Source organism: Trichechus manatus, unplaced genomic scaffold (genome assembly GCF_000243295.1).
Source record: "Trichechus manatus latirostris isolate Lorelei unplaced genomic scaffold, TriManLat1.0 scaffold00022, whole genome shotgun sequence".
NCBI classification, from domain to species: domain Eukaryota; kingdom Metazoa; phylum Chordata; class Mammalia; order Sirenia; family Trichechidae; genus Trichechus; species Trichechus manatus.
The window spans coordinates 11,795,139-11,808,068 of record NW_004443958.1 but is presented as its reverse complement, the minus strand read 5'-3'; the positions used below and the strand labels follow the sequence as shown (position 1 = coordinate 11,808,068).

The window sequence follows — 12,930 nt, the reverse complement described above, 5'->3', positions numbered from 1 at the left end:
CTCCACTTCACGATAAGAACAGGCAACATCATGGAGTGGTTAATGGTTTGAGCTGCAGGGTCAGACTGCCTAAGTTCATTCAAATCCAGGCTCTACCATCTGTGAAGTAACCTGACCTCTTTATCCACAGTTTCCTCATCTGAAAAAGGGATAATGATAGTACCTGCCTACAACATCATAGGGGTTGTAAACTTCCTCAAACAGTGCTTAAACCCATTGCTGAGGAGTCAATTCTGACTCATAGCGACTCTATAGGACAGAGTAGAACTGCCCATAGAGTTTCCACAGCTGTAACCTCCATGGAAGCAGACCACCACATCTTTCTCCTGTGGAGCGGCTGGTGAGTTTGAACTGCCGACCTTTTGGTTAGGAGCTGAGAGCTTAACCATTGTGCTACCAGGATTCCTTAAACAGTGTTTGGTGCTTAGTGAACGTTCCATCATGTTAGCCATGAGGAAGTACTGATATGCCAGCATGGAAGGGATCCTGTGACTGAGAAAGGAAGAAGAAATGATTGCTAGAGGTTACTATGGCCTCTAGGAGAAATTCTGATTTGTTTTGCCAAGCCTCTTAGAAATAAATCATTCTGTCTGAGAGAGAGGCAAGACCAGCCTCACAAAGACAGTCAGTGACCTCCACATGGTATGACAGCCAAACAGGCCCCTGGGCCCCTTTCGGAGTCCTTCTCCATGATGCCTAGAATCCCCAAGGCCAAGGCCAGAGACAATATGTGGCTTTACACAATTAGACAAGGATTATAAAGCAAACAAGAGACAGAAGTGTGTTCTTCACTTAGTGTAGGTTTTAATGGAATGGGAGGGAGAAGACCAGGGTTATCTGGTGAGTCATGGTGGGTCAGAGAGTAGATGTAAGATGTGTAGTAAGATGTGTGGCATGGGAAGAGGAATGTGAGAGTAGGAGAAAGGGATTCTTAGAGGGAAAGTGAAAATACCAAAGAAACAGAGTTCCTAGGTTTTCTTTCCTCCCTGGAGGTTGGATGGACAAGGTACAATTTATTGCAGTTGGGCACTATTTTAAATACTTTCACATATTCAATTCCACAAATATTTAGCTCCTACCAGCTGCCAGGTATTACAGTAGATGCTATAGAAACAGTAGGAAATAGATATTGAACAAATAAAGACACAAATAAATTAAAAATTATGATAAGAGTTCTGAAGGAGAAGAACAGAGTATGATGGGAGAGGATATGAGGGAGGAGAAGGGGTCAGAATGCTTTTCAGAGGACGTGCGTTGAAGCTGAGCCACAAAGGTTGACTGGGTTATGCAAGAGAAGAATAGAGGAGGTAAATAGTTTAGGCAGATGGAACAGAGTGTTGGTAGTTGTGAAGCTTAAAAGAACTTGGTTTCTTTGAGAAACTGAAAGAAGACCAGTGTGACTGGAATAAAGTAAAGGAGGAAGCAAGTGAAAAGATGGACTGGACAGGTGTGTGGGGCCTGATCTTGTAGGAGCCTGTCAGCCATGTTAGGAATTTAGGATTTTATTTTAGGTGCATCCAGTATCTATCATTTTTGTGAGAAGGTTGTCAGCCCCCTTCCCTTTGGAGATAAGGAAACTGCCCTATCTGCATGTCCTATAACAGTATGAATCAGAGCAGGGATTTGACTTCAGGTCATCTGATTTAAAGTCCAGGGATTTTGTAAATTGTATTCTCATTCCCCTGGGTCCACAATGTAGACACCATGTGATATGTCTGTGCTATGTCCTCCAAATGCAGCAACGTTTATTCATTTGTATTTAAACTAAGGTCCAGACTGTCTACTAGGTGGACAAAAATCTCCTTTTGCCCCCAGCTTCCTGATCTTCAAACCCGCTGGCTATCCAAGTCATTTACCAGGAGGTCCGCCATTTTCTCCAGCATGTTGGACCAGTAGAGCCTGAAGGTCTGGTCTCCCCATGAGCTGATGAAGTAGACACAAGGCTTCCTGGCATCAAATGGCAAATAGTTGTAATTCCTGAGAAAACACATTAAGACTGGCAGTTAGTTGACAATCAGTGGTTTTCAGTCAATCCAGCCACATGTTCAAGTTTTGCATGTTGTGGGCAAGACGGGTGGCGGTGGTAATGACAGAACCTTTTAACTATTAGCCCCAGCCTTGGCCTCTAACTGGAGACCCCCTGAACAAGAGAAAATGAGCAATCATGTGGCTACAAAGGGAAGGTACTAATGACTACCGTCAGACCCAGGGCAAAGCTTGCAAATGACCACAAGAGGGCAGGATTTATCAGGCAAGCCTGCAAGGAAGAAGGCCTTAAATTTGGAGAAGAAAGAGGGAGGAAATCTATTTCTTTTTTTTAAAATGTCTACATGCCAGACACTCTATAGGGATCAGTTGGGATAACAGATGTGAACATATTTGTAAACCTACATTGTTAGAGAAATCTAAGAGGGTAATAGTATTATTAAAGAAGGTGAGGGCATGTGCCCTTGAGCTGGACTGCTGCCACCATCACCAAACATATCTTTAGTGATCCATGGCTTGCCATCCATCCACCCATCCATCCATCCATCCATCCATCCATCATATATTCATTGTTGCCAGGCTTTGGTGCTGATAATGTCACCCACAGTAGCTAGTAGAGGGACATGCAGCCAAAGGGAATTTTTGAGGGTGACAGTTGGATGTGTTTAAATGTTAATGAGAAAGAGGCAGTTAATGGGGTGAGACTGAAGTCAGAAAAAGAGATCATTCGTGAATTTTGGTTCTCAAGGAAGGAGGGGATAAGTGTGGAAGCAAGTAAGGTGGGAGAAGGTGTAGCAAAAATTTGAAGAAGTTCCCTGCTAATGACAGCTGTTTTCTTGAGTAGGTTGCCCCATATCCTTTGGAATTTCCCCCCAAACACCCGGGATGGTGGAAGGAAGGCCAAGGCAAAGTTCATGGTAGACAGAGTGGACTATATTTGGAACAACGTGGCTATGGACAGAAAGAGAGAGAGCTTTGTTTCCATTCCAAAAAACTAAAGAGAAACTTCAGCCAGAAAGAGTGGTGGATGTTCTTTTTAGCTCTCTAACCCAAATTTCTTCTGAGGGATACACTATTAGCAAAGATACCCCGTGTCCTGTTCTGCAGAAAATAAACCAGCAGGCGTCCATTCAGAAGAGAAGCCAAATAAGTTCTTGGCAGGAACTGAGATTGTTATTGCAGAAGGAGAACGAAAAAAAAGTTAGAAATCGAACTGCTCTCTTTACTTTATCTCTATTTTAAGTGACTGCACAGAGAATTCTTCAACTAAATAAATTCCCAGCCCATATTGCATGTTGTTCCAAGGTTCCTTTGGTTTAGATTATTTTGTGCTAATGATGGTCAAGGCCTTTGCCTTTTTGATTCTCAGGGCCCTGCTGGTCTTGCTGAGTCCACTTGGACCAGGGTTCTGTGGCTTCTCAGGCAAATGCAGTGCAGATGGAGGACAGCAGATGGGAGGGCGCCACACCGCCAGAGGAGCAAGAAGACTGCCAGCTTGAATAGCTGCCCTGACGCAGAACCGGCCTTGTGACTTTAGGCAAGCGTAGGCCTGCAATCCTGAGAATTGAATGATGACCCGCTATCTGAAGTCTTTAGCTCCAGTCTCATCCCTGAGCTCCAGGACAATGCATACATTGTATATGAATACTCATGCTCTATTAACCGTAAAGGCCAGAAGAAATACAAGATGGTATTTAATGGAGGTAATAAGATCTGCTGCAGAAGACAAACTGTGTGTGTGTACATGTGTGTGTTCTGTGTGTGTATGTGTGCATATGCAAGTATAGGGGTCTATTATAGACATAAAGTCTTCCAGTTTAACTGCTGTCTCCTTGGCTTGCCACTACATGGATCGAGCCTCAAGTCGATATGGTGACTTGTAAATATACAGAAAACCCAACTGTACCAAAAAACAGCAGTATGACTTATTTTGGTCTCCTCACGTTAGCCAGCACTGCCATGAGGGCCATCGAGAGTGCACCTTGAGGACTCTCATCAACTCCAAAACCCTTCCCACGCTGTTGTTGTTAGTTGCTGTAGAGTCACTTCCGACTATGGCAAACCCACATGTGCAGAGTAGAACTGTGCTCCATAGGGTTTTCACAGCTCTGACTTCTTGGAAGCAGATCAGTAGGCCTGTCTTCTGAAGTGCCTCTGGATGGGTTCACACGGCCAACCTCTCAGCTAGCAATTGAGCACTTATCTATTTGCACCACTCGGGGACTCCTCTTTCCACACTCGGTCCCCTGAAATCCCTACCAGCAATCAACAATGGGCTCAGAAAGGTCTGGGGAACGTTTCCACTGCCTGGTCCCAGTGATAAAGCGATCGACTGTTAACCGAAAGGTTGGCAGTTCGAAACCACCAGCAGCTCACAGAGAAATATGTGGCAGTCTACTTCCATAGAGATTTACAGCCTTGGAAACCCTGTGGCTTTGCTAAGAGTTGGAATTGACTCGACGGCAGTGGGTTTAATTTGGTTTTTTGGTTTGGTCCCAGTGAAAGTTTGCAGAAGACCTCTGCGTGGTTTCAGAGAAGTCTCCTAGGGCTGCAGATCTGGTTACAGGATTCACTCATTACTGGCCTCAGTTTTGAGAATGGAGTTAAAGGACAGGGAAGTTTGGGACTCTTTTTTAGTGTATGAAGGAGGGCAGATAACCAAGTGTGACCACCATAGGGTCAAATAAAAGCCCCAAAGAAGGTGCTCCAATCTAAACCACTAATGAAAAGTCACCTAACAAACATGGATATAAATATACTGCCACAGAAATGACAAAAAATAATATCTGGGTTTAAAATTCCAGCTAAGGTTTATAGTTTGAATGTTGATAATATATTTCAGTGGGAATCCAGTGATTGGATACAGTTTATATAACAGCAATAGACAATTAGGTCTTTCAAGTCTAGAGGAAAAATTAAATCATTAATAAATTTGATTAAAAAATGAAGGTGGTCCATGGGAGCGACAAGGTGTAGAAATCTCAGGGAATGCTCTAAAAGGAGAGAACAAACAGCTACAACTAATCTCATTTACTCCACTCTTCTTTGTCTCAAACCCTGTCCCTTCCCCAACTCCTCACCTTCTCCCCAGACAGCATTATCAACCCACCGTCTCCTTTCTGCTCCCAACCTGTACCCAACCTGATTATAGTAATTCCTTAATTCATTCAAAACATCTATGAGCACCTACCATATGCCAGGCACAGAGCTGAGAAGATACAAAGGTAAGTAAGACAGAGTCTCTGCCCTCAAAGTACTCTCGGTCTACTAGGGGAGCCAGAAGAAAAAAACATTTCAACCCCGTGTGATAAGTATTTGGATGGAGGTGAACATAGAAATCCAAATCAGACTTGGGATTCAGGGAATTTGGACTTAGTCTTGAAGGGTAAAGGGGAGCTAACAGGTTTAAAGAGGGGGCTTATTGTTGCCAGGCAGAGGGAAGAACATATCCAAAGGCCCAGAAGCACCAAATAATAGGATGCATTGGGATGTAGTGTGGCTGGAGGAGAGGTTGAGTGTGGGGAGTGACCAGAGATGATAGTAGGAAAGCGGACTGGGATCAAATCATGGAGCATCTGTATGCCCAGGCACAACCTCTGGAATTAATCCTGAAAGCCACAAGGAGCCACTGAAGGATGGGAATCAGAGGAGTAACTGCTTCAAATTTCCATTTTGGAAAGCTCACTCTCAGATAATTTGGTGAATACCTTGAAAAAGATCCAAGCCTGCTAGGAGGTTATCAAAATAATTCAGGCTGAAGATGCCGGTAGACAAAACCAAAGTGGCAACAGACTTGAGAATTGTTTAATAACTAGAATTGACCAGACTACATCACTGACTGAATGTGGGTAAAGGAAAAAGAGCAAACAACAACTTTCTAGTTTGTGGCTTGGAGGACTCAGAGAGTGGTGGGATCTTTCTATGACATAAGAAAGATATGAAGAGGAGCAAAGTTGGCTGTGAAGACAATGAGTCTGATGAATAATTTGCAGGACACCCAAGTGGAGGTGTTTGGAGTCACTACTTAGGAAAGAGGACTGGCTAAGGAAATAGAGCTGGAAATCATTATTATAGCGGGAGATCCCTGGAGCAAATGGTTTGCACGCATTTGCTAACTGAAGGTTGGCGGATCAAACCCACTCAGTGGTGCCACTGAAGAAAAGCCTGTCCAGTCTGCTTCTGTAAAGATTACAGTCAAGAAAATCCCATGGAGCTCAGTTCTATTCTGTAACGTGCGGTGTTGTCATGAGTCGGAATTGACACTGTGGCATTGAGTTTGGTTATTATTATTATAGCGGAGTCCCTAGGTGGTACAAATGGTTAACGTTCTCGGCAACTAACCTAAAGGTTGGAAGTTTCAGTCCGCTCAGAGGTGCCTTGAAAGAAGGGACTGGTGATCTACTTTCAAAAAATCAGTCATTGAAAACCCTATGGAGCACAGTTCTACTCTGAAACACACAGGGTGGCCATGAGTTGGAGTCAGCTCAATGACAATCCTAACAGTGGTCAAGAGTCAGTCTCGGTGAGGGGAGTATCTAGATGGAAGAAAGCAGAGAGATGGAAGAACACTAGAGATATGACCTTATAGGGGTCATGTAATGTCTCTGGACCCCAGTCTCCTTTCATGTAGGATGGAAAGAGCAATATGCTGTTATGAGAATTCAGTAAGAACATAGATTTTTAACTCACAGCCTAAGGCTCAGTGCACAGAAGACTCTCGCTATGTGTGTTCTTTCTCTGCATCTCATATTTCACTAGGTCTGTGCTTGACATTGCTTGCTGAAGACAAATTCTATAATTTTAGTTCTTTTTACAGGTTGAAAATTTACATGGATTAAAGTAGATTAGTGAGACAGCACACAGGTGTCCTGGCTGTTTTCCAAAACGGTGTTAAGGACTGACAAATCGTTTTTTGAATTCTTCAGTTTGCATTTGCAAACTGCAAATGAATGTGGCAAAAATAAGAAAAGAAATGATGTACTTAATAATCTCATCAAATTCAGTTTACATAATAGCCCAGAGCTCAGAGGAGTATAATAACTGTTAATAGGGTTTGGATTAAAATTTTAAATTCTGACCTTCCTATCTTGTTATGCTTCAAAGTTACAGAAGAAAAGAGGCTTCAGGTATGAGCATAATAATAATCGTCATTGCTCTGCCCTTCATGAATTATGTGGATGCAGCACTTGGAGACATGTTGTTAAGGATCCATCCAGCAGAGTGGCACTTACTATTTTGCCCTATTCACACCTTGTTCCGACAACTGAGATAAAAAATGATGTTTCTGATTTTAGGGGAAAACTGAAACACACAGTCTCAGAAATTGGACAAAATCCCACTGCCAGAGACTCTGGCTGTCCTCCCCTGCTGTGTCCCCTACCTGTTCCCTTCTGTCACCAGTGGCTTCTCTGGGTGAGTGGTGGAGACCATCGGGATGGTAGCATCGGCTGAGTCCCTTTCTCCTTCGTGCAGTAGTGGGAGGGTGTCTTCTTCAGCCAATTCAGTTGACTTCTTCCTACCCCCATGATGGGACCCTTCATCAATCAGGTTCCCGAAAGTACCTGCAGAGGCAGTAGCAAGGGGAGACACGTGGGGTGTCAGCAAGAAGTATCAGGCTGTTTGGCATAAGAGGTGCAGGTTCATGTCTTCACAGGGTAGGGACATCAGATCTCAACATGAAGGTGGGAAGAGCAATGGCCAGCCCAAAGAAATAAGATTGACGATGACAATGAGCTGTCATCTACATCCATCTTATTTTCTCTTTTGTAAAAAAACTACATTACAAATCAGAAAGTACAGTCAAGTAAAAGGGAAAAAGTCAGTTGAAATCACGAAACCTAGTCATAACAATTTTTAACACTTTGGTTTATATACGTCCAAATTTTTTCATGTAGATGTTGATAGGGGATCATTGTAGATATGTCATTTTGTAATCTGCCTTTTTCTGGACCTGTAGATTTGGGATTCTGTATCAGTCCTCCAGGCATATGATTCAAGAGGGTTGGACTCCATCACTGTCTCCTACTCTGTTGAAAGAGAGCTACCTAAACGTGAACCAAGACCTTCTCTGAGGGAATGTTTTTTCTTGGAATGGTTTTCCCAGCCCAGGAAGATTACTGGGAGATCATAATAGTACCTACTATATGCCTGGCACTTTGCATGCTTTAGCTCCTTAAACCCTTGCAACAACTCTGGGAAGAGTTGTTGTTATTCCCATGTTATAGGTCAGGAAACTGAGACCCAGAGAAGTTAAATGAGCCCAAAGTCATGGAACCAGGATTAGTAATCCAAGTCTATCTGATTCCAAATCTATACTCTTTATCATTATTTTTTAAATAAAAGTATGAAAATAAAACCATCCCTTCTGTATTGACACTAGGGTGGACAAGGAATTGTTCATTCCTTTCTGACGTGCAAACTTCCACCAGAGTGCTATTGTCTTCATGTAAGACACTAATTCATTCGTTCAAGAAACAGTTACTGGGGGCCATCTAGGTCAATTGGCATAACATAGTTCATAAAGAAAATGTTCTACATCCTACTTTGGTAGTAGTGTCTGGGGTCTTAAAAGCTTGCGAGCAGCCAGCTAAGATACATCTATTGGTCCCACCGCATCCAGGGCAAAGGAGAATGAAGAAAACCAAAGATACAAGGAAAATATTAGTCCAAAGGACTAATGGACCATATGAACCACAACCTCCGACAGCCTGAGCCCAGAAGAACTAGATAGCGCCCGGCTACCACCACCAACCACTCTGACAGGGACCACAATAAAGGGTCCCAGACAGAGTGGGAGAAAAATGTAGAACAAAATTTGAATTCATAACAAAAGACCAGACTTACTGGTCTGACAGAGACTGGAGGAACACCGGAGACCCCCAGACACTCTGCTAACTCAGAACTGAAGCTACTACCGAAGTCTACCTTTCAACTGAAGATTAGACAGGCCTATAAAACAAACAATAACATATGTAAGGAACGTGCTTCTTAGTTCAATCAAGTGTACAAGACCAAATGGGCAACACTTGCCGAAAAGCAAAGATAAGAAAGCAGAAAGGGACAGGAAAATTGGATGAATGGACATGGGAAAGCAGGGGTGGAAAGGGTGAGAGTGCTAACATAATGCGGGGATTGCAATCAATGTCACCAAACAATTTGTGTATAAATCTTTGAATGAGAAACCAATTTGCACTGTAAACTTTCATCTAAAGCACAATAAAATTAAAATAAACAAGAAAAAGAAAGAAACAGTTCCTAAGGCCACTCCATGAGCAGGCACTGTGCTGGTCTGCACTTACCAATGGAAACTTCAAAGCTAATGGGTTTATCTCCAATCTTCCGGTCAATCATGGTAGCTTCAAAAAATGCTCCAAAGAGTAAAAATTCCTCACATTTTTCTGGTACAATCTATGGAAAGTAAAAAATTGTTAAGACAGGACTGGCTTTTTTCTTTCTCACCAGGTAGCTAAATTAGTGACGTTAACCTGACCAAGCTTCTAAATAATGGTCCTGGGTAGTTTCTAGGAATTTGAGTCTCAGTTTCAGCCTGAAATTGCACAATGTTTCCCAGCTAATCAGACAGGCAGGAATCAAGGCCAGCAGATTCAAGATCCAAATTCAGCCATTTATCTAGAATGTTATAGCCTCAATCTCTGAACTTCTACCTTAAAATAACCTCTCTTTTTATTTTCAAGAGTAAACTTGATGTGTGTATCTTTCTAAGATGCTCTTGGTGAAACAGAGCCTGGGATCACATTCTAATGATTAGGCATTTAGGAAACAAAAAATTGGAGATAAAATACACAGGGTCACAGGGTTAGACCCTTACATTGGAGCAGGACTCTGTGGCTTATACAGGGTAGTTATATACATTATTCTATTTGTCTCTCTTAACAAACTTGAGAAGCCAAAAGTTGGATCATATCCATTTTACAGATAAGGAAAAAGAGGAACCTGAAGCTCCATGTTGTAGAGTAGTTTTCCCAGGTATTCCCTCCACAAACTCAGTACTCTTTGAACTCTGCGTTAACTCAATGCCTTGGTACTAACCTATAGTGAAATTGTACTCCCTGAAAGAACACAAGCCAGGTAAAAGGTGGGGAGAGAGGCATTCCCATGAACATTGGCCAATCACTGTGTATCCGGGCATGTTAATGTGCATCCCTGCTGTGAGGAATGTATGATGGAATTTGAGTAGTGACTGGAGAGAAAGAGGACCAGGGTCATATGGTGAGGCATGGTGGGACATTGCCTTTTTCATTGAAAAGGGCTGTAGAGTTCATCTTCTCCAACCTCCATCTTTTATCTGATTAACGGCCAGAGACTCAAGGACTTCCCAAGGTCACATACTGTAATCCTTCAGTCTGTCTAGTCTCCCCTAGGAATGGACATCTCTGGGAGAACAGCCATCACCTCCCTTCTCCACCAAAAATTGTTGTCTGGTTGACCCGAGAAACATGCTCCCAGAAGCTGAGCTGGAACAGACCCGCCTCTGCTACTGACAAAGCATTACATTCTTTAATTTGATTAACTACAAACTACTGTCAATAAACTAAACTATTAACAGGTTATTCAGAGTTTATATTCCTCTTGGAGGTCCAGATCTCTTTCCCATAATACAGAACTAAGCTGGGGGGAAAAATGTTCATGGGCTCTATGGTATAATAAGCAAGAGTAAGCGTTCCCTTGAGTTATGATGTCCCCACAGGCTTGGAGCAGGGGAATAGGCTTCTCGGTTTCTCATGTCCCAGCTTGCCACCTACGCTTCCTCCTCCTCATCCTTCATGTCATGTAATCTCACACCCCGAGTATACTCTAAACTAGCAAAGCTAACCAAAACTAGATTCCAGATATAGTCTAGTCAGTCACTCTGCCACCCACTCCCACCGATGCCCCCTGAGCACTCTTTGTTTCTCTTTACTTTGGTTTCTATGGGAACCTGCATTTGGAGAACACCTGTGTCTGGAGAAATTTATCATGAGCAGTTGGTTGGACTGGGGTGTATGCAAGAAGGAAAACAGGGCCAGGCCAACACAAATTTTGAGAGGGAATGAGACATGTCAGGCAAACATCTTTGTGACCCATGACAGGTGCTATCTCCGCACTGGCTTCATCTCACAAGCGCTATGGAGCAGTGGCTCAGACTTACCTCTGGGGGCACATCGAAACTTTCCACCTCGACCTCAGTTGATTTAGCTTTATCTGTAGCCTGCTGGGATTTTCCATCATCGGTTTTGTCACCTTTGTCCTTACTCGTTCCTTTGGAAGATTTGGAGTCTTTGTCTTTGGAAGACAACTTGAGCTCCTTCAGGGCTTTGGAAAACTTAGACTCCTGGGGCCCTCCGGAGAGGATTTCCACAGCAATTTCTACCAGGAGTCTGCCCCTGAACGACACGCCTTCCCGAAGGCCTTCATTCAGTTCCTGGTAGTCGTCCATCAGGCTGTGGTTCCTCGGTGAGCCATACAGGTTAATCCAGGCTGGTCCGAAGGTAGGTAGAAAGCCTAGGAAGACCCCAAGCTTTCATTACATGGTTATGTTTTTAAGTTTTTTGTTTTGTTTTGTTTTTTCTTTATGGAAGCTGCGCGCATTCATTTTAAAAAACACAGACTGTACATAAGATATAAAAGAAAATATTTACAGAACAGTCCATCACCAAAAGACAGCCACTATTGCCACTTTAGGAGCCCTGGTGGTGCAGTGGTTAAAAGCACTCGGCTGCTAACCAAAACGTTAAGGGTTTGAATCCACCAGCCACTCTATGGGAGAAAGTTGTGGCAGTCTGCTTCCATAAAGATTATGGCCTTGGAAACCCTATGGGGCAGCTCTATTCTGTCCTACAGGGTTGCTATAAGTCAGAATCGACTCAATGGCAATGAGTATTGCCATTTTGCTATATTTCCTTCTTGTCTTTTTCTATGCACGTGTTTGCGCTTGTTCACAGTGGTAATAATACTATAAATGTCCGTGTACATCCTTTTCTGCTCATTCTTTCACCCAATGTTTATTGACTCCAATGTGTCAGGCATCACACTAGACGCTAAATGCAGAGTTCAGTGGAGAACAAAACAGATATAAACATTAACTTATTAATGTTCTCCATCTACCTGACCTGGTGGATGAGCTGGGCCTCTCCATTCCCTTCCAAGGCTCCTGAGTGCCCTCAGCAGCACCCCTCTGTTGTGCTCATGATCTTGGGCACCCATCAGTGAGTTGGGGGCACAACACTTTTTGGACTATCTAAACTTGTAAATAATCATTTTTAGCTTGTGGGCCATACAAAAGTAGGTGGCAGGCTGAATTGGCTCATGAACTGCAGTTTGCCAACCCTTGACCTAACCTAAACTCCTCATCTTCAATGAGAACACCTGAGGTGCAGGGAGAGGGAGTGGCTTCCTCAGGTCACACAAAGAAGTTGCTGGAAGATCCGGGGCCAGACCCAAACCTCCTGGATCCAGAGCTCGGCTCGTTCACTGTCCTGAACCAGCCAAACCACTGACAGCACGTAAACACGGGAGGTGCCTAATACCTTGCCTGCTCCAACCCGAAATCAATCATTTCAAGTCAGACACACATGACTTCACCTTTATCTCCATCCTGTTCATTGGAGATCTTCTTCAAGTCGATGAAATGGGTGGCCAGCATCACGTTGTTCATGCTGCCTTCATCCCACACCTGGATTTTCACCCTCCGACACAAGGGAGGGAACATTTCCTTGAAGATCACCTGTTCGTGCCACATAGGGTTGGCACAGTTCTTCTGCACTGTGGTTCGCCCCTAAACACAAAGCCAGGAAGATGTGAGCCGTGGAAGGAAGCTGTGGAAAAGCTTCCTTGACTGACTAAAGAAAACTCTCCACCCAGCTGGAAATGTCAAGTGAGTTGCCAAAATAATGAAACTGCTTCCACTTGACACCTGTGAAAATCATTTATACCCAATAAACATTA

At 43.4% G+C, this 12,930-nt stretch overlaps 1 protein-coding gene across 1 annotated transcript in view; it reads right to left on the bottom strand.

The window, feature by feature from the left end:
- FER1L6 (fer-1 like family member 6) overlaps positions 1–12,930 on the bottom strand; it is a 120,591-nt gene that overhangs the window by 89,925 nt on the left and 17,736 nt on the right. Inside the window, exons 9-13 of the mRNA XM_004372991.1 lie at positions 12,568–12,760; positions 11,135–11,487; positions 9,285–9,393; positions 7,367–7,547; positions 1,857–1,977 (exon numbers count right to left, since the gene is read on the bottom strand). Coding sequence (XP_004373048.1) covers positions 1,857–1,977; positions 7,367–7,547; positions 9,285–9,393; positions 11,135–11,487; positions 12,568–12,760 — 957 coding nt within the window. The remainder of the gene's footprint in view (positions 1–1,856; positions 1,978–7,366; positions 7,548–9,284; positions 9,394–11,134; positions 11,488–12,567; positions 12,761–12,930) is intronic.